The sequence below is a fragment of the Malania oleifera genome, chromosome 2 (assembly GCF_029873635.1).
Source record: "Malania oleifera isolate guangnan ecotype guangnan chromosome 2, ASM2987363v1, whole genome shotgun sequence".
Lineage (NCBI taxonomy): Eukaryota > Viridiplantae > Streptophyta > Magnoliopsida > Santalales > Ximeniaceae > Malania > Malania oleifera.
Genome location: NC_080418.1, coordinates 2,938,687 through 2,959,651, shown reverse-complemented (window position 1 = coordinate 2,959,651; position 20,965 = coordinate 2,938,687). Strand labels below are relative to the sequence as shown.

The window sequence follows — 20,965 nt, the reverse complement described above, 5'->3', positions numbered from 1 at the left end:
GACCAGGAGAGAGATTCTCAAGTCAAACATTGGGGCTGAGTACGCTAGTTTTGTTTAAGAAGTTTTGTGAGTAAGGCAGGTTATATGTCGGGTTTGCAGGGTACTTCTTGGTGAAGTCGGTGAGTATGATGCGTTTCTCGTGTGACCGATCGCCAAAGGTATCTCTAGATGGGAAAGTTGCAGGTAAATTTTGGGTAGGTTTTGCATTAGACTACTTGGTTGTGAGTGGATGTCCACTGGTGCACTATTCTAGTGATGGAGGATCTAGGCTTAGTGTTATGTTCGAACGGTACACTTTTCTTGGGTATAAGAAAGGTGGGTGCAAGTTGGGTGATCTTATGGAAAACAAAGAGATGATTGAGGACATGACTTTTGGTGATAAAGTCATGAGACAACGTACTCAAGTAAAGGAAAAGAAACAAACGTCAGAAAACTACAGTAGCAGTAATCATGTTATTCAGGTGGAGTTAGGGACTTAGGGCAGAAATGCGGGGAGTTCCATCTCGGATCAACAGTATCATAGTTTGAATAGGCATGTGATGCTGGGGGAGCAACAAACTTAGGGCAAAGATGACATAGTTCAATTGCAGGAAGTTTCAACTCAGGAGACCAGCAGAATCACGGCGGGCCCATGTGCACTATCAAACTACCACTCAGATATAAATTTGGCATTCTGGTGTTTCATGTATCCATTACTACCAGCAGTAAGGTTTCTACTATTTTTCAAGTTGCAATACATGGCAAAGGGAAAAATAGAAGGATAAGTGTTATGGTGGAGAAAATGGGTTTTGTGACGATCCGAAAATTTTCGTTCAATTTCTTTGATACCACTTGTAATATCCTAAATATTTCATATTATAATAATCACTAATACAAACAGTGGAAGACCTTAAATGCAAATTACCAGAGTACTAAAATATCCCAATATAACAATATCAATCCCATTATCACAATAAAGATCTAAGCTCATTAAAACATAAATGAATAATATAATTCTAAACACAACCTTCTATCCCACCCACACTTCACTACTACTCTGATCACTGTTATACTCCACATGGCATCTGAAAAATATGGGATAATCATGGGGTGAGACATCTCTCAGTAAGACGGAATAGATTATCATCAGTGTGTGGCAAATGAGTTTCAGTGAAATTAAGCACAATCATTAATTTACTTTATCTGACAAGTATGACATTTGCAAAATATAACTCATACCTATACAATTGAAAATACAAATTTTCCTTCACATTATAGTTCAGCTCAATAAATAATACCAATTACGTAAATCCACATATATGCGTAGAAGAACCACCCTTTTGGACTAACAACATCATCATCATGTATAAACCCCCATGATCAGGTTGTGCGGTTTGAAGACTAGACTTAGCCTTCGCTGGCCTACCACCAAGTTAAGTCAAAATTCCTTGTCTGCAGTACGATTTGCCTACTGCAGCCTGGTCTGGGCTCCAAGGGTGGTCCACAACACTTCGCAAGCCAAATTGACTTCCATTACCAACACTTCGTAGTACAATGTGGTTGCACCGATTTATCTTGTTGTAGCTATAGTACCGTGTTCTCACTACAACTAGTCATCAGGGTTCTTAAACCATATAATATAATTTAAGTAATAAAAACAATGTCATAATCTTATTTTCTTAACATACATCTCATATCATTATTTCCAACCATTCACAATCCGATATGAAACCGTCATTTCACATTTCACATCTCAGTATAAAACCATCATTTCACATTTCATTACTCGATATAAAACTGTCATTTCACATTTCCACCGCATTCACAATTTTTTCATACATCGGTATAAGACACATTCTCACTGTATAATTTCATAAAAATTCTCAAATTCAATTATGTAATAAAAATAAAATATACTCATGCCACACGATTTAAACATTAAATTGTAATACGATAAACTACCCGAAAAAATATATTTTTGCTGAAAACTAGGTCTAATCATCTCGAAAATTTTATTTAACTAAATATATATATTTTTTAGGAAACAGAGATGATTAACCTACACTCTTTGGTTTTTCCTCAAATACATATAATAATCAATACCGTCAATTTCATATGCCTGATTCATACAGAAAATCATATATAACATTCACGATTCCATATACTCAAGTTTAGTTGGTTCAACTTTAAGAAAAATTGACGTAATCTATTCACCTTACCTTAACCCTAGAGTGGTGCCTACAACGTCCAAACGACGAATCCACTCTAGTTAAAACATTCAAGAGCGAAATTAGGACCCGAAAGTGATGTTTGTTTTTCAATTTGGCCAGGAAATTGAGAGAAATCTGAGTGTGTGTGTGTGTGTGTGTGTATGTGTGTGTGTGAGAGAGAGAGAGAGAGAGAGAGAAAGAAAGAGAGAGAGTGTGTGTGTGCTTCACAGCCAAGGGCGAGAGCTTCTGTTCTCTTTGAAAATAATTTGATTTCATTTGGAAGTATCAGGAGACTTACTGAGTACATATATATATATATATATATATATACATGTATATATTATAACATTATATTATTATTATTATTATTATTATTATTATTATTATTATTATTATTATTTTGGGATCACTACAGATGTATAGCATATGTACCAGGTGTGTGCGTTGGTGATGCTTCCAGTGTGGAAGAGGGTGATAGGATGTCGTGGATTGATGTATCTGTTATGTGTGAATGACATGTTATTGGTTGGAAAGACTTTAACTGAGGCTAATCAGTTGGGAACTTTATTGAAAGGTTTTGACATACATGTGTTGGGTACGACCAAGATGGGTCTTGGTTTGCTGATTTGCATGGACAAAACTGCAGGGAGATTAGTGTTATCTCAGAGTGGTTTTATGGATAGGGTTACAGAGAGATTGGTGTTATCTAAGGGTGGATTTATGGATGGAACCGTAGGGAGACTTTGTTTGCTCTCTCAAGGGGGTTTTGTGGAGAATCAATATGGAATGTCTACTGCTTGGAACTCAAGGACGAGTTGTGATGTCCGGGATATGTCAAAGGTCCCCCATGATTGTGCAATGGGGTGTTTCAGCAGGCAACAAAGTGAATCGTCAGTTGTTAGTTTTGTTTAAGACTGTGCAGGGGGCTTTGGTGATAGAAGGCTTGCAGTAGTGTTTGTGTTCGCTATTGTGTAAAGGTTTTGTTGGAAGCCTAGGGTGAAGTCTTTGGATGATGCATCAACAACTGTATCGGGGTTGATGGTAGAAGCTGAAGTTGCCATTGGCAAGTTCAAGCGGCGTTGTTTAGACTCGGTGCATATCTCCAAGTGCTAGAAAGGAGATGGTCCCAACCGAACATTCTAAGTTCAAGGTGAAGCAGTTAGATATGTTTTTCGGGTTCTCCTAAGGGGCATATAATTGCCAAGGTGGAGATTGTTGTTTATGGTGTAGCTCTTATACTTGGAGTTTCATAAACAAAGGAAGGAAGAAAAGCATAAGGGTGCAACACAACAGGGACTCGTCGATGAGTGCCATGTGCTCGTTGACGAGTAGATACCGAGAATCAGAAAATCTCAAAGTAGAAGACTCGTTAACAAGAGGATAGACTAGTCAACGAGTGGACTTCTTTGACTCGTCAATGAGTGGGTTATTGGAGGGAAACCTCCGAGGGCTTGTTATATATGCTCTCCTAGGCATATTTTGACAAGAGAGTGAGAGAGGGTGAGAGAAGGAGAGAAGATCATTGTAGCGTGTAATCTTTGATCTTCATAGTGAAATATCTTGTCGATTGCTCTCATAGATGTAGGCTTTGCCGAACCACGTAATTCCTGGTGTCATTGCCTTTATTATTGCTTTCTTTATATTGTTGTGGTTGTGGATATATTTTGTATTCACCTTTTACATTGCATGCAAGTGTATGATTAATCATTAAAAAATATCATTATTCCACTGTGCATTGTTGGAAAAGGCTTTTTTTTTCACAACAATAGGTTTTATTATTATTATTATTATTATTATTATTATTATTATTATTATTATTATTATTATTATTATATTGTATAACTCTACCCCTTGTCTCAGCCCAGTTGCGGCACTTGGCTCCCACTCTATCCCCCTTAGAGCAAGACATCCTTCAGGAGCTGCAAACTAGTGCATGGCAGGGGATTGTCCCCCACAGCAAGTTGCACAAGGAGTGAGTCCTTGTGCAGTGTGGACTTAGTCTTGTCTCCCCCGATCTTTGCCTCTCATGGGCTTTATTGTGTACATGCATGTACTTTGCTCTGTTTGTTTTTCTTTACCCCCCCCCCCCTCCCTCTCTTTTCTTTTTGTAAATATGGACTTCAATCAATACAAGGCCATGATAGCTAAAGCGAAAAAAAAAAAGGGCGAGTAAGAAGAAGAATAAGAAGAGAGACTTATAGGGCGATAATGAGCCTCCTTTAACTCAGGTAATCCCTCATATGGGTGCTTCTTCTGGGGGACCCATTTTTCATGACCCTACGCTTTCTAGTCCTGCCCTTTGGCATGCAGTGCACCTTAGGACCTTGTGGAGGTGAAGATTACGCTCCCTGAACATCTCTCTGCCAACATTTGGGACACTGCCTGCGTACGAGTTTGTTTTTGCTGCTCACCACTACGTGCTAATTTTGATATTGTTTTCAATTGGAGACTATGTCTTTAGCCCAAGAAGAAAAGATGGTTAAGATCTACTGGATCTCTACAGAGTCGAGGGAGAAATATGTTGCTGCACAGAATGAGCTGTATAAAGCTCATGCCAATGTTGCTTGTTGGGAGAAGGCTCTCCAAGATGAGATCGCAAGGATTCGGAGTGAAGAGATCCATTGTAATGACTCAAAGAACAATGGTATTTAAATAAAGAGAGAGGGAAATGGAAATTGTAAAAAGAGGGTGGCAGTAGACTTCGTCGACGAACGCGACGACATTGTACTTTGGGCTCGTCGATGAGGGTATGCTTCGTCTACGAGAAAATACCGAGAGGATGTTTTGGGTGACTCTGAACTTTGTCGACGAGGGGGGAAGTTCGTTGACGAGGGGGGAAGTTCGTCAACGAGTTGCCTTCTTGACCTCGTCGACGAGGTGACGTGGCTCGTCGACGAAGGCCAAGGTATAAATAGTTCTAAACTCGAATTTTATGTAGAAAATTCAACCCAAAACCCACTCTCTCTCTCTCTCTCTCTCTCCTCTTCATTTTCCCTCTCTTCTCTCTAAATTTTTTAGCTGGATTTACACCGGTTTGATGATCTGAAGCCACCACGAAACTCCTGGGGAAGTTCTCTGCATATCTGCTGGAGTGGATCATCGGTGGGCTTAGTTTGAAATTCATCCCTAAATCAAGGTAAGACTATTTATTTAGAATTTGGTCTTCCCATAATTATAGGAAATGTTATTCACGAAGAAACACTGAAGTTTGGTTTTGGGAGTTGTCATTTTCAGGGTGTTGAATGGGGAATCCTGCGAGTGCAGGACTAGTAGATTTCAAGGGGTTTCTTTTCAGAAATTGGATAAGGGAATAAATTAAAGCAGTTATTTTTTCATGAAAACTATTATTAAATTATTAGTAGGATTATGTTCAGAAAATATGCATTATATTTGAATATGATTGAGGAAATGCATATTTGGGAAAATATTGTTATTATACAGGAAATATGATTTCAGAATGAAATGTATGGTTTTATTCAGCATTGTGTGGCATGAATATTATTTAATATAAAAAGTATAATGCTATGGCAAATTTTATGAATGAAGTATGTTTTCAGAAATTATGCAATAATGCAGTACATTATGGTTTTAAATACATAATAAATGAATTATTTATTCAAAATGATATGCATGTAATGTTCGGCGCAAGGCCGGGATTGATAACTGGAGCAAGGCCGTGTAATATGTATGATTTCGGCGTAGACAACGCCGCAAATATGAAAAAAATCGACACAATGTTGTATGTATTTATGTTGTTACAGAAAATGCTATCAATTTTTTACGTTAAACAGTATATTATCATGTATTATATGTTATCAAAACTCAGATGTTAGTTCATTTTATTTTCAGGAGCACGGTACCGTAGCTATACAGATCAGATTATTATGTTCAGAATTGTGCTAACCGCCCTTGCTAGTAGAGGGGGTGGGAGATGGATAGTCAATGTGGCTTTCAGTGTAGAGTTGTAGACGTCCACCTGACAGTCCGGACTAGGGTGCGGCGGATCCATCGTACTTACAGACATTTTTGACTCGGTAGTGGTCGGCCAGCCGTTGTCGAGTCCTGCCTTCGGACTACACAACCTGTCATGGGGGGTAATACATGACATCAACTAGCTATACATTCTGGGTAAATTACAGTATTATCAATTATATCAAACATTTTATGTATAGTATGATTTATTAGAAATTACGAAAGTATATGCTTATTTAGTTATGTTATGATGAATGTTTACTGATATATGAAATGTACTGTATATATATTATAACATCAACTATTCATGTTGTCATACAATTGTATTTAGTTTATTTTCCCTCACTGAGAGGTGTCTTACCCCTAACATTAAATAGTTTTCAGGAAACCCAAAAAGATCGGCAGATCGAGACCGCTGTTGAGATAGTGTAATACTACCCCGCTAGGAGGGTAAGTTTTGATCTAGGAACGGGGAAATTATGTTGTGGGTTCCTAGATATGTAAATATTCTTGTATTTTTGGAGATTTGTATGTAAACACAATATCTGGGAATTTAGTTGACCCTGGTTATTATGCATTTTATGGTTTTGAGAATGTGATTTATATTTACTGCTGCTTAGGAATCTCAGATGTGTCCACGTTACCCATGGGTTTGGGTTGACTTTATTATTAATATGTTTTATTATATGATAAGATAATCAGGTCGTTACATCTCTGTTGTTGCCAGCGCAGCATTAGCAGATTATCAAAACTCAAAAAAGTTCATTCTTGATACTTCTAAGATGTTTCAAGCAGGCTTCTAGAGGTACCGAGAGTAGGTTAGGACGATGCATCCTAACCTTTCTTTAATTGGTGTATGCTCATACAGTTATGACAATAAGAGTCTAGAATCAGGGGAGGAGATGGACAAGACTGAAGAGCTTAAAGAGGAGGGTGGAGAAGGTAGTAAAGCAGGTGATTAGAGAGTCTAGCCTGACATTTTATTGCTTTTTTGTAATTTGGCTCTTCAAGCCTTTGTAGCTCATGACTCAAGTGTACAAGTTATGAAATGGAAATTTAAGAGTAGTATTTCTTCAACATATCATAATTTCATATGTTTTTTATCTCCTTCTCCTTTAAGTCTTTTGAAGTGTATGCTCTTGCCTTGATCTCTGATGCAATTTGGTACAGTCCCTCCCAATTAGGCTTCATTTTTCTTGAACCGGGTTCTGTGGGGTTGGTTTGCACTTTCCTTAGGACCAGGTCCCTTACGTTGAACATTCGTGCCTTAACCTGAGTGTTGTGATACCTGGCCACCTTTTGTTGCTATGCTACGATTATCGTCTGAGCTTGGTCTTGCCTTTCCTCCAAGAGATCCAATTCTACTCTTAACTCTTCATTGTTGTTCTCCTCGTTAAAAGGTTACCTTCGTTAGGAAGAGATTCCAACTTCTACAGGGATGATAGCTTCCACTCCAAAGGCAAGCATGAAGGGAGTTTCCCTCATAACTGTTAGTCGGGTCATATGTTATGCCCAAATAATGGACGGGAGTTCTTCTACCCATTTTCAATATAAAGCTTCGAATCGTGTTCTTAGACTATGCTGGATTATCCTATTCATATTCTCTACTTTTCCGTTACTTTGCGGGTGTGCAATAAACGGGAACAGTAGTTTTCCACCCAAGTCAGTGTAGAATATTTTGAAGTGCTCGTTGTCAAACTATCTCCCATGATTTGTGACTATAGCCCAGGGGATGCCGAGCCTGCATACCATCAAAGTCCATACAAACTTGGTGACGTTGTGACCTGTTATGTGGGTCAGGGCTTCTACTTCTACCCACTTAGTGAAATAGTTGATAGCCACCAATATGAACTTCTGTTGCCCTGTCGCTTGAGGTAGTAGTCCCAAGATATCTAGTCCCCATTGGGCAAAGGGACAAGGATTCGTCAGGGGGGAGAGAATACTAGCCGGCAGGTGTAGTATGCTAGAACACCTCTAGCATCTATCGTATCGTTTAACAATCTCGATTGCGTCCTTCCTCATGGTGGGCCAATAGAACCCTTGCGCAAAGCCTTATGAGGTAACCCTAATAGTCCGGATTCAATTCCTGCCGCTTGCACGGCACATCCGCGATTTACCTCCTGTATCATCCTTTCTATTTGGTTAATCTTCTTGATCCTTTCCACCAGTTCATTCGATCGTTGCTCATTAACCCCCACGCTAGTTGCGTCTTCCACCTTCTTTGCAGGGTTGGTTTTTCCATTGCTCTCCTTTGGGTTTTCTACCATCTTGTGTGATTCAAGATTAGATGGTTGCAGGCAGGGAACAAGTTCTCCATGACCCTTTTGCTGTAATATCATGTTGAACATGTCCTCCATCTTCTTCTGGGAGGCTGTCATGTCTTCCATTCTCCTTTAGAAGATAAGGAATTCCTTCCTTATCACTCTCAAATGGTCTCCAGGTGTAGAGTGAATGGACTGGGGTGACTGATCACCTACAGCAAGATTTGACCTTGAATTGGTGGTTGTGGTCATGATTCAAGGATCGAGAATCAGAAATAAAATGAAAACCTCTCAAAAGCGTTCCCATAGACGACGCCAACTATTGCAGAATGGAAATGTTGAGTAACCTTCGAAAAACTTTTCGATCACGATTGCCTGAAAGAGAAAGAAATGAGGGTGGCTTGGAAGACCCAGGGTGTACTCCGGGGGATCACTCTGATACCTAAGTAAGGGATTGCTAAGAGAGGTTGTAAGCAACAGTAAATATGGGTTAGAATGAGATACCTTTACCTCTTCGCAATACCCCCTTTTATATTGGCGAGGTTTGACCCTTGGGAGATTTACCATTATGGCACTCGACATGGATCACTCTGATCATTATAGTGCTGACGTGGAGCACTCTGGCCATTAATGGGTTGGCACCAATTTCTCTGTTCCGAGCAGTTGACTTAGACGGTAACTGCCCTCATCAATGCTGGGCTTTGATCTCCCTTTGACTCTTGGTGATTGATATTTTTGGGGTATATCAATATTATATATACATTATATATATTTATATATGTATTTAATATTAATTTATAATCGAGTCAAACTCGAGTTCTACAAACTTATAGTTGAGTCAAGTTCATTTTTAACAATTACGAAACTGTCGAGTTTGAGATGAGTTTCGAGGTTAAAATTTTCAAGTCGAATCGAGTTCAAGTATTTTAATTACTGTATCAACTCAATTCAAATCAAATACACTCCTATTTCATACCCCTCTAAGAAAAATATATAAAGAGGGTCATTAGGATTTGGGTGTGTACATGTGTTTTGGTCTTTTTACCTTATTATTATTACTATAATAATAATAATTATTATTAGAAATATATCACTATTATTGTTGTTTGTAAATTTTAGTATTAATATATTATTAAATAATATGGAGAGAGGAACAAAATAAAGCTTAATAAGGGAAGTCATTAATCACAATTAAATAATTACTTTAAAATATATTTAAACAGCTTTAAGAAGGCTTTTTTTTTTTTTTTCGTAAAAGAACTATATAAATATTAGTCAATTATAATAAAGTGACCAACCTTAAAACTATAGGTAACTTTTGAGAGTATGTACACATCAAGAAAAGATAAGAAAATAATAGCTTATGTTGAAATCATTTAACCCGAATCTTCAGAAATGATAACTTATAATTCATTTCGTATGTGAAATGGAATCCAAAGTGGGTATTTATTTCAATCTAAATAAATATTACAGATATGAAATACTTCGTTTACTTTATTTTTTAAAAGAAATATATAATTTAATTAGGGTAAATTGTTATTACATTTTTTCTTATGTTATTATAAAGATTTATATGCATCTCTCCAAAGAAAGAAAAAGACCCATATTTTGAAATTGGGGCGACTTGAAGTAGATCTAATTACCGAGTAAGACCCACTTGTTCAGATGTTATTAAAGTGACAAGATAAAAGTTTACTAATAAATAAGAACCATTAAAATCAAAATCCTTTAAAGAAAGTCATTAAAAAAGTATCGAGAATCTTGAAAAAATTTGGTAAACTCGAAAGCTTAGGTATTAAAAAATAGAGGGCATGATTAGTTGCTTTAATTAAGGTTAATCACAGTGCAAGATCCTAAGCTACCCCTGCTTAAGTCAATATACCACTTTAGAAGGAATTAAGTAAAGTACATTTGTAGTTGGAGATCAAATTAATTATTAATCCAAGTGGGTAACTGTAGGGGCATTTTCGTCATTAGGTAATGTCGCCATAAGCTTCTTCCTATATAACTCGCTCCGCCCTTGACCACCAGAGAAGAAGAAAGAAAGGGGAGGGAAGAAGAAGAAGAGGAGTTGTGCTACGGTGACAGGTATGGGTAACAGTCTTAGGTGCTGTTTGGCCTGCGTTCTTCCGTGCGGAGCCCTAGACGTGATCCGAATCGTCCATTTGAACGGACACGTGGATGAGATCACCCGGTCCGTGACGGCCGGCGAGATTCTGGAGGCCCACCCGAGCCACGTCCTAAGCAAGCCCTGCTCCTCTCAGGGGGTCGCCCGGCGAATCCTGATCCTCTCGCCGGAGTCGGAGCTCAAGAGAGGCAGCATCTACTTCCTGATTCCGGCGTCGTCGCTGCCGGAAAAGAAGAGAGGCCGCGACAAGAAGTCATCCAAGGCGAGGAAGAAGCGCAACGCCGACGCCGTCGTATCCGCCGACTGCGAACGCTACTTGACGGAGATTGCGAGGGAGAAGAAGCACACACGCCGGTCTGACCACCGGAGCTGCCGCGCCGGCGTTTGGCGACCGCATCTCGAGAGCATTTCAGAGGACTTGTAGCACCTTTACGAGAAGTTCCCACTAAATAGACGGCGGTGATACACGCAAAACTCGTTTCGGCCGACACATGAGGAATTTCGGCTCTGATACCCGATATCTCGGGAATGACCGGCCGGCGCCAACGGGTGGAATCATAAATTATAATTGGTTTAATTTGTGGATAAATTTTTATTATAATTTTGTTTTTTTTTTTTTCTGGCCTGCCTAGTGAGGGCAGATTCGGAATTGGAATCTACTTGTGCTGATTAAGGGGAATTATCATAAGTCAATTAGAGAGAGTGAAATGTTCGTAGTATTTAAACATCCTCAAGCTGTAAGTAAAAAGAAAAATTCTTAATATTTTTTCTTAATTTTCTTAATTGCATCATTGGTTTTTTGAAAAAATTATTTTTTACGTAAGCGATAAATTTGACTTTATCGGTATATAAGAATGAAATAAAATGAAATGAATTAACTTTGTTATTTAAGTATTGTGTATTTTCTGTTTAATTTAATTTTTCAATTCATTCTGCAAATTAAATTGGCTGCTGTTGAGTTCAAATTTCACTTTCTTATTAGCACAAAGAGTTTACAAAAATGATTTCAATTTCTCGAAAGTAAAGTTGATATAAATCGACAAACAAATCATTTTCCATTTAAGTAATTAAGTCAAATGTAAGCCTCCAATATATTTATTTAAAAAAAGTGCATATAAATGCATTTAGTTTTTTTCATAAATGAATTTCTTTTTTTTCTGGATTACGTCCGGGTGTCCACCTACCGTCAACGACGTCCGTTTTACGGTCCGTCGCACCGGCCAGTGACTATTTCCACGCCCTGTAGAATGGCCCCACACACCACAGGGAGGTTAAATCAGGACTCAGGCGCTGAATCGAACCCGGGTGGGGAGGAAACCCTGACGCCATGAAGCGCACACCCGAAATCCGCTCAACCACCTGAGCTGCGCCCTGGGGGCTCATAAATGAATTTCTTGGTTAGATATGAAGTGTATCTTGAGCTCATAATTTAAAAAAGAAAAATAAGTTCGTTTTTTTATCGACAACATAAAACTAAAATCAAACAAAAATATATTTGATTCATCAATCCTCAAAAATAAAAAATAAAAAAAAGTGCAAAGTTTCATCACTAGTGAACCCTTAACCCTTTCCCCTCTTATTAGGACTACAAAATGATAGGGGTGGAAAAACGAGTTAACATATTGGGTTTGGGCGGATCGTAAACGAGAAGGGGTTAAATGGGTTTGGGTTCGGATTGACCCGTTTATTAACGAGACATATAAACTCAAATTCGTTCGTTTAATAAACAAATCATAAACGAGTACCCGTTAAAAATCCTCTTAAAAACATAATTTATTTATTTTTAATTTTTTAAAACATTTCATATAAAGTGACATAATTTTTTTTTAAATGACTTTTTTTATTTTATTTATAAATATCTTAATAAAAAACATAAAATATAGAAAAGAGTACATCTCTTTAATTAATATTTTTTAATGTAATATATATATCAAATTAAACGGGTCACCAATCAGGTACCCAACCTAAACTCGCCTAACCCTTTTATTAAACGAGCTAGGATCGGGTTGACTAATTTATAAACGGGTCATATTATGTTAAACTCAAATCTCATTTAAATGGGCGGGTTACAGGTCACTCGTCAGGTTTCAATCTGTTTTGCCACCTCTACAAAATGCTCTTATGAATTATCAAGTATTTGAACAGTGATTTTAAATCCTTGATCGTACTCTAACAACTTTGCGTGAGGTAGAATATGATTTTTTGATAGTGATAGCCATCGTACTACCACTCTACATAATTGTACATAAGAGTTTCACAATGTCGGACCCATAATTTTTTTTTTTAAAAATAATTGTAAGTTGATTTTATATACATGATAAGAGTAGAATGAAAGACAAGAGACCAAAAAAAAAAAAAAAATAGCCTAACAAAATTAAAATTTAACCTAATAGTTAATTTGCTTATTTTATGGCATAAATCCAAAATTCTCATATAGGGATGCACCCATGCTACAATAAATAAATAAATATAAATTCAAAAATAGCTGGCAGATCCACATAAACATATTTGGTGTGTGCCCATAAATAAATTAATAAATCAAAAAATTTATTTATTTATTTAATACTCATCCTCACATGGATTCCCTCTTCTTTCTCCGCCTAATGATATTAGAAAATGCACACACATCCTGCACCAAACTGCATATCCCAATGTATAGTGTGTGCACTACAAGGAAGCCTTCATTGATTTACTCTAGCTTTGTTCATTAATTTATATCCCATTTTTTGAATTGATTGAAGAAATTTTGAAAAATTAATTGTTTAGAAAAATATTTTTTCATCAAATTTTAATTTTTCAAAAAAATTATAAAATACCAACTTGTTTTTTGGTTTTTGCTTTTTTTAATTTTGTAGATTTTTATAAATAAATAAAAAGTGAGAATAAAGGGATTGTTCAATTGTGAAAAATAAATTTTATTTTTATTTTAGAAATTTTTTAAATAATTACAAAAATGGTTTGTTCGAGTTTTTGAAATAAAAAAAATGTGTCATTTTTTAATTAAAATAGAAATGAAAATTATTTTTCAAAAATGAACCGTGTCAATTTTTTTATTGTTTAAATTTTAAAATATTTTGAAAACTAGAAAATAAGAAAAATTTTCTTCTAATTTGTCTTAGAAAAAAAAAAAAAAAAAAAATTATATATCTAAACAAGCTAACTCTTATCTTTTTATTATTTACTAAACCCATATAAATCTCGCTGTTTCTAGCAATGATTTTTTTTACAAAAAATCATTATCTCATCACTCAATGTGAAAAAGAAGTTATGTCCAAAAATTATGAATAATGTGACTAAATAACTATGTAACATTTCTTATTTAAGCTTAACTAAAATTATCTATACACATACTTTACATGTCACTATCTTTACGATTGAGATATCAGTATAATCATACAAATTCACGCATTAAATAAAGGTTACTTGAATAAATTTTGGATTCACAATAACTAATTAGAAAATTTTAATTCAACAAAGGATTTGGACTTTTTGGCATAAAGTCGCTACGATTTCTACATTAAATCAAAAATAATAAATTGGGAGATCCCAATAAAGGTTACATCGAGCCTTGCACAATTATGGGCAAGACGAAAAGGAGTCAAATAATTCGTCACTTTTGTATCTTTACAATATAAAAGTTTCGGTATCATCTTGAACTCTTTCTTTTACTGCATGATTTTTTTTATTATTTAGTGAAAATTTTTTACCAATCAAGTTAATAAATATTAATAATATTATAAATTGCATCATTAATTATGACACAACTCACATGCACAAACATATTAAATAAATATATATTGATGTGTGTCTATATATATATATATATATATATATATATATATATATATAAAAGAGAAATTTTAATTTAATATGTTAAATTAAAATAAGAAGTTGGGATTAAAAAAAAAATACCCATGAAGGTGGTGACATTGAGCTCTGCACATATGGTGGCATCGAGCCCCAATATATAGTATGTACTTTATTTATTAATTTATATTTATATATATGTCAATTAAAAAAAATGAATAATTAAAACATCAAATTATAAATTATAATAAAATAATGAGGGGGTTTTATCCACTCCTATACTAAGAGGGCCCAGGCCCATAATTGTGAATTGAATTAATTGGACTGGGGTTAGATTTGAAAGGTGGGCTAGTAGGATTTTCAAATTATTAAGGTGGCCCACTAGGTTGGTTGTTTTGTATGAATTTAGTAATCACAAAGTCTACAAGAACAAGGAAAAAGGAAGAACTAAATTCCATTTTGTTTTTTGAAAAAAATAAAATAAAATTACAAGACATTGTAATGATCAAAGTTTTGGACGTTTATGTTCGAGATTTTAAGTTCATTCTAGAAAGGACGATAGGATATAAGAGATGGAGACAAGCTACCGAAATAAGTGTGAGAGCTAACTTCCAATAAAATTTGTTAGAAATACTGAATAAGTATTATTGTATTTCTTATCTAAAAGAGTGTACATAGGTGCCAATTTACATAGGAGGCACAGAGTATTGTATAAGTAAATAAGAGTGCAGTATAAGTGTAGTACATAAGTGCAGTACAAGTGTAGTATAGGAGAGTAGTACAAATAATAAGAGTGTAGTACAAGTAAATAAGGGTTATACTTTAGTTCAAAGCCTAATACACGTTAATAGCCTCCCTCAAACTCAAGGTGGATGAGAGACCAGTTTGAGATTGTCAACCAAAGCACGATGACGTCCCTTAGGATATGACTTGGTGAAAATATCTGCAAAGTGATCTTTAGAAGAAACTAAAAAGAACTTGAGAGCACCATGGACAAGACGATAACGGATCAAATGAAAATCAATCTCAATGTATTTGGTCCATTCATGGAAGACATCATTGTGAGTAATGTGAATGACAATTTGATTGTCACAATAAATAGGAGTAACAGAGGATGTAGACACACCTAAGCCCTTAAGAAGCCATCGTAGCCAAAGGAGCTCAAATGTGCTTCAATACTGGAGCGGGCCACAAGGGTTTGTTTCTTACTTTGCCAAGAAATTAGAAAAAGTGCCAAGAAAAAAAACAATAATCAATGGTGGAAATGCAATCAATAGGATTTTCAACCTAATTAGCATAAAAAAATGCACAGAAAACAAGTGGTGACTGAGCGAAGTAGAAAAGTTTATGAAAGAGAGTGCCCTTCAAATATCGAAGAATGCGCAGAACAGTAGCATGGTGAGTCGATCGTGGAGCAGACATGTAATGACCCTAAAAATATTTAAGTGTAGTGATCCAAAAAAAAAAAATTTAATTAAATTATTAATTAATTAAATACTTAATTAAATAAAGTATTATTAATTAAATAATATAATATAATATATTAATATAATATAATTTATTATAATATTATAATATAATAGTTTATATATATATATATATATATATATGTGTGTATGTATAAGGAAGAGAATCTTCCTTTGGAAGATTTCAAATAGAGACCTCCTAGACTCTCTCTCTCTCTCTCTCTCTCTCTCTCTCTCTCTCTCTCCTCCGCAACCTCTCTCTCCTCATTTTTTTCAGCGAATTTTCGGCCGATTGAAGAATGGAAAGTACCCCTGGGTTCCATTCTCGGCCACCAATATTTTAACTAGAATGGACTCGTGATTAGAGCGTTGTAGGCATCACTCTTGGGATAAGGTAAACCCTCTCTCTCTCTTTCCTCAATTTCTTTCAAATTTTTAGTCAAATTGACGATCGGACACCGCCACGAGGTCCTAACTTCGATTCTCGTCATTTTAATTGGAGCAGATTTTTGATTTGGGGATTTTAGGCACCACTCCAAGGTTAAGGTGAGGAGTACAAAATATGTTTGTTGTTTAAAATTTTAACCTATTAAATTGTAGTATTTAATTATTAAATTGTAGTATTTGATTATATTAGATTTTTGAAAATATTTCTCATATTAAATTAAATTGTAGAATTGTATTATATTAGATTTTTGGAAATAGTCCTGGGATTAAATTAAACTACAGAATTGGATTATATTAGATTTTTGAAAATATTCTTAGGATTAAATTAAACTGCAAGGATTTGATTAAATTAAATTTATCGAAATATTTTGGAATTAGATTAACTATGGGGATTTGATCATATTGGTGTTTTTAAATGTGTTAGAAATTAAATTTAAATATGGAAAGTGGATCATACTCGCATTTTTAGAATTTAGCCGGCTAATAGGAGCTTATGAGCGATAATAATTATTGCGGAATTGTTGACCTTACGAGTCCTACCCTGTTTTGATTATGAAAAATATTCAGGTATTTAATGTTTGCCAAGTTGATGTGCAGGTTTATATTGACTATATCATATGCTGGCACTCGGAGACCCGAAGAAATGTGAAGACTCTTATTGCTTTTAAGTGTTGTATTTTTTCTTTCAATTGGGTCTGTAATAATAATTTATTCTAAGGTTTGTAATAATATGCATAGCATGCATGTAGAGATAAGTAAGCTCAAATGACCCTAGAATGGCCCTTAGGTCCCTACACTTTAATAGCACATGAAATTAGGACCTTAGCCCAAAAACCATAAGGTTTTGGGTGACCGAACTTGGCAAAGCTTATTTGCCTCGGTCGACCGAACCATGGAAAGTCAACATCATTGACCTGACTTCGGGAGACCGAACTGGAATGAGCGTATCTTCCTCGATCGAACGAACTCGTTTCTGACTTTTCCCCAACTGTTCGGGCGCCCTAACCTTCACGTGTAAAATACCCTCGGGTAACTGAAGGTTGTTGTTCGGGTTTCAAAATTATGTAGAGACGACCAAACCTCAAACGATTGGACAATCTCCTAATTCAGCCAACCGAACCTTGACTCGGTCACCCAAACTTCAAAAATCACATTTTTCTATTAAGTCTGTTCGGGTGACCGAACCGTGGTTCAACCACCTAAAACTCTTGAGTTGGCAAATTTTTAACCGAGGTAATTTGGGGTAAAATTTGATCATCCAAGCTTTGTGACAGTGCCTTGAGTGTTTATACTCCACTTCATTTTGCTCAGTAACTCTCATTAAATTATTTGTTATTTGATTTTCATATTGAGAATTAAGATTAAGTTTTCCCAATGATTTAATCTAATAAATCTTGTGTGGGGAAAACTTAGAAGCTTGTGGGTCTTTGCATTCATATTGCAAGACACCTAAGGCTTTTATTTTGTGGTGCAAAATTATTATTTTTACAAGTGTACATTCAAACATCTCTTGTGCACAGGAAATATGGGATGAACTAGAAAAGAAATATGGAGAATCCCAAAAGAAGGAGATTGTAACTCCTTCAAATGCTCCAAGCTCAAATGATCAGGAGGAGGTAAATCATGATCTAGTAATCAGCGATGAGGTATATGATTCTCACTCTAACTCGATTGATGATTCTTATACTTAATGTTGTGTTGTGTCACATGTTGAATCATCGGTTGATAATACTCTTAATGATGTATGCGATAATTCTTATGAAAAGTATTACAACATATCATATGATGAATCATCTGATAATCTTTGTGATAGTCTTGTTGAAAAAGCATGCAATGATTCATATAATTTGTATGATATATCTTATGATGAATCATGTGATGAACTAAATGTTAAAAGCATGCCCTCGTATGGAGAACTAGAAAATGCTTCATTTAAACTGCATAAGGTTCTAGTAGTTAGGATGTGTAAGCCGAAAATAATATTGAAACAGGAAAATAAGAAGGTGGCAAAACAAGTAAAAGAATTGAAAGCTTATCATACCACCTTAGAAAAGAAAAAGATTGAAAAGATACTGAAAATTATCTGCTTAAAGAAAGAAGTAAATGATTATTCTAAAGTTTCACCCAAAGTAGGATATGAAAAGAGTACTCATAATATGTAACGCCTCGAACCATTAAACTCGGGTTCAGCGCGTTATACCTGATAAAATCTTGATAATCCATAATTCATAATATACGCAGCGGAAAACATAAACATAATCTTCATATAACATAAAAATCATAATCAATAATACCAGAGTTTACTACCCCTATATAACATTCATACTATCCATCCAACACCTGCATTACCATAAATACATACCTCTCCAAACATTTCAGTATTTTCACAATCATTCCTTTCATAATTGATTTAAAACATAAAGACATAAAACATAAACATTTACATTCTCCAAAGTATTATCATTATATATCCTTTTTCTTTTATGATTCTCAAAAAGGCTAAAACCCTCGAGCTCCCTAAGCTTGATCTCAAGGAAATCCTGAAAAAGATACATTTATATTCGGGTGAGACACATCTCAGTAAAGAAAGAAACAATATATTAAAACAGCGTGTGGCTAATATGAGGTATATAAATATCATTTTAATAACATTTTTCAAATCATTAACATAATACTAAAATCATTTTCAAAACCTAATCAATCACATGCAGAGATTTAACCCACGAGATTACCCAATGATAAGGGCTATTACCCGCCCATACAAGTAGCATCTCTATGCTCTGATATTTAGGTAACCCTAAGGTCACTACTAAAGCATACCAGGGCACTCACCTTACTCAGTAAACCCTCAAGTGTTAGATTGATCTCGTACTCACACCGTTCAACAATAACTTACCGGCAAAGGCTCTAAGGATAAGGAAATCTACCTGCCCATACAAGTAGGTTCCCTCTGCCCTAGTACGTTATGCGGCTACTGCCACATATGAAGCTACTAGTGCACTCGCCTTTCTCAGCAAGTCCTCAGGCGAAGAGTACGCCCCGCCCAATCACATCATGTTCTACGTACATAGGTATTTCTAATATCATAATACTTTATTCCTTTCTATCATTATTCAATCATACACACATGCTCATGTTCATAGCTTAAGCATTGCATTTCATTTCACTTTAAGTGACTTTTTCCCATTTACATCGTTCACATTTGTCATTTCATTTCATGGTAATTCCATTGTTATTTCATTGTATAATTTTTTCATTTCATTCCTTTGTTCTATAGCTGGTATTTAGCCATCATCAGTTAGTCCACATAAAAATGCCCTAGAATTTGCTAACACAACTTCTTTTAGCTGTCATTAGTTAGTCCACATAAAAATGTACTAGATCTGCTAACATGTTTGTTTTTCAACTGTCTTACATTTACATGGTTGCATTTAACATACACAAGCAACATTGTCAATATCACATTTTATTCTCAATATTTTACTTATTTAACTTGCATCTCATACATTTAACATATATTTGCACAGAATCTCATGTCATACAATTTAACAATAGAATTCATACATATTCCTATAAAATAGACCAACTCACATTTAGCATTTAATTACTAAAAATACAATTTTTATTTCTTACATAATAATCTAGAAAATTCCTTCCACTTTCTTCAGTTCATTTCCATAAATACATAACTAAATAAGTGGTCCTATGCTCATAAATCATAGTTTTATATGGTTGGTATTTTAATAATTCACACCAAAACATACATATAATATAACATAATTTATTAACTTTCATTTCATAAAATCTTATTTAATATATAATTTTTCCCTTACCTGTTTTCTTGAACTACGCCAACAGGGACTCGAAAAAATACCTACGGCGCTCACCTGGACCCTGAATGAAAAATCCTAATTTCATTAAATTAATCCTAAATAAAATACTATTTTAATATTTCCTAGACCCTTAAATTCCCAATAAAGAATTATACCGTCAAATATAACCCATTTGCCAAAATTTTCAAATCTCACTCTTACTTTGGAGTGGGGTCTAGAAAATCCCAATCAGAAATTTATTCATGTCAAAATGACGACGATCACGACTAGGACCCCATGGTGGAGTCTGATCGTCGATTTAACAACAGATTTAACAAGAAATTAAGAAATTAGGGGAAAGTTGTCTTACCGTAGGAATAGTGCCTACGCCGCTCCCACGACAAATCCGCTCCAATAGAAATGTCGGTGGCAGAGTTAGGAATCCAACGACACCTTCTATTTCCTGATCAGTAGAGTATCCATCAAAAAATGAGGGAAGAGAGAGAGACAGAGACGGAGACGATTGAGAGAGCTGTGCTCTCTCTGAAATTCGCTGGAGGCTTCCTTATCTCTTTTTTCTTTTTTTTTTTTTACTTACTTTATATATATTATAACAATATCATATTTTATATATATATATATATATATATATATATATAATTTTACTTAATTCAATTAATTCAATTTAATAATATTTAATGAATTAATTAATAATTACTCTTAATTTTTTCCCTACTATTTCTTTTTAACTAATTAACTGATTAATAATTTTAATTTATTAATTAATAATTTTTAAAATTTTTTTTCCCGGGTTATTACATAATAAACCCCTAAGAGCCAAAAGAAATAAATGTTTCAAAAAGGATTCATATCATAAGTCTCA

At 35.0% G+C, this 20,965-nt stretch overlaps 1 protein-coding gene across 1 annotated transcript; it reads left to right on the top strand.

Annotated features, from left to right (window-relative positions):
• Window positions 1-10,458: 10,458 nt before the first annotated feature.
• LOC131148758 (uncharacterized) lies at window positions 10,459-11,439 on the top strand. The gene has a single exon (XM_058098669.1). The coding sequence runs from the start codon at window positions 10,513-10,515 to the stop codon at window positions 10,972-10,974; it is 462 nt and encodes a 153-aa protein (XP_057954652.1). The 5' UTR covers window positions 10,459-10,512; the 3' UTR covers window positions 10,975-11,439.
• The last annotated feature ends 9,526 nt before the right edge of the window (window positions 11,440-20,965 follow it).

What these genes read in the sequence shown, in the direction of transcription:
- LOC131148758 (XM_058098669.1), top strand. Translation starts at nt 10,513, where the DNA reads ATGGGTAACAGTCTTAGGTGCTGTTTGGCCTGCGTTCTTCCGTGCGGA.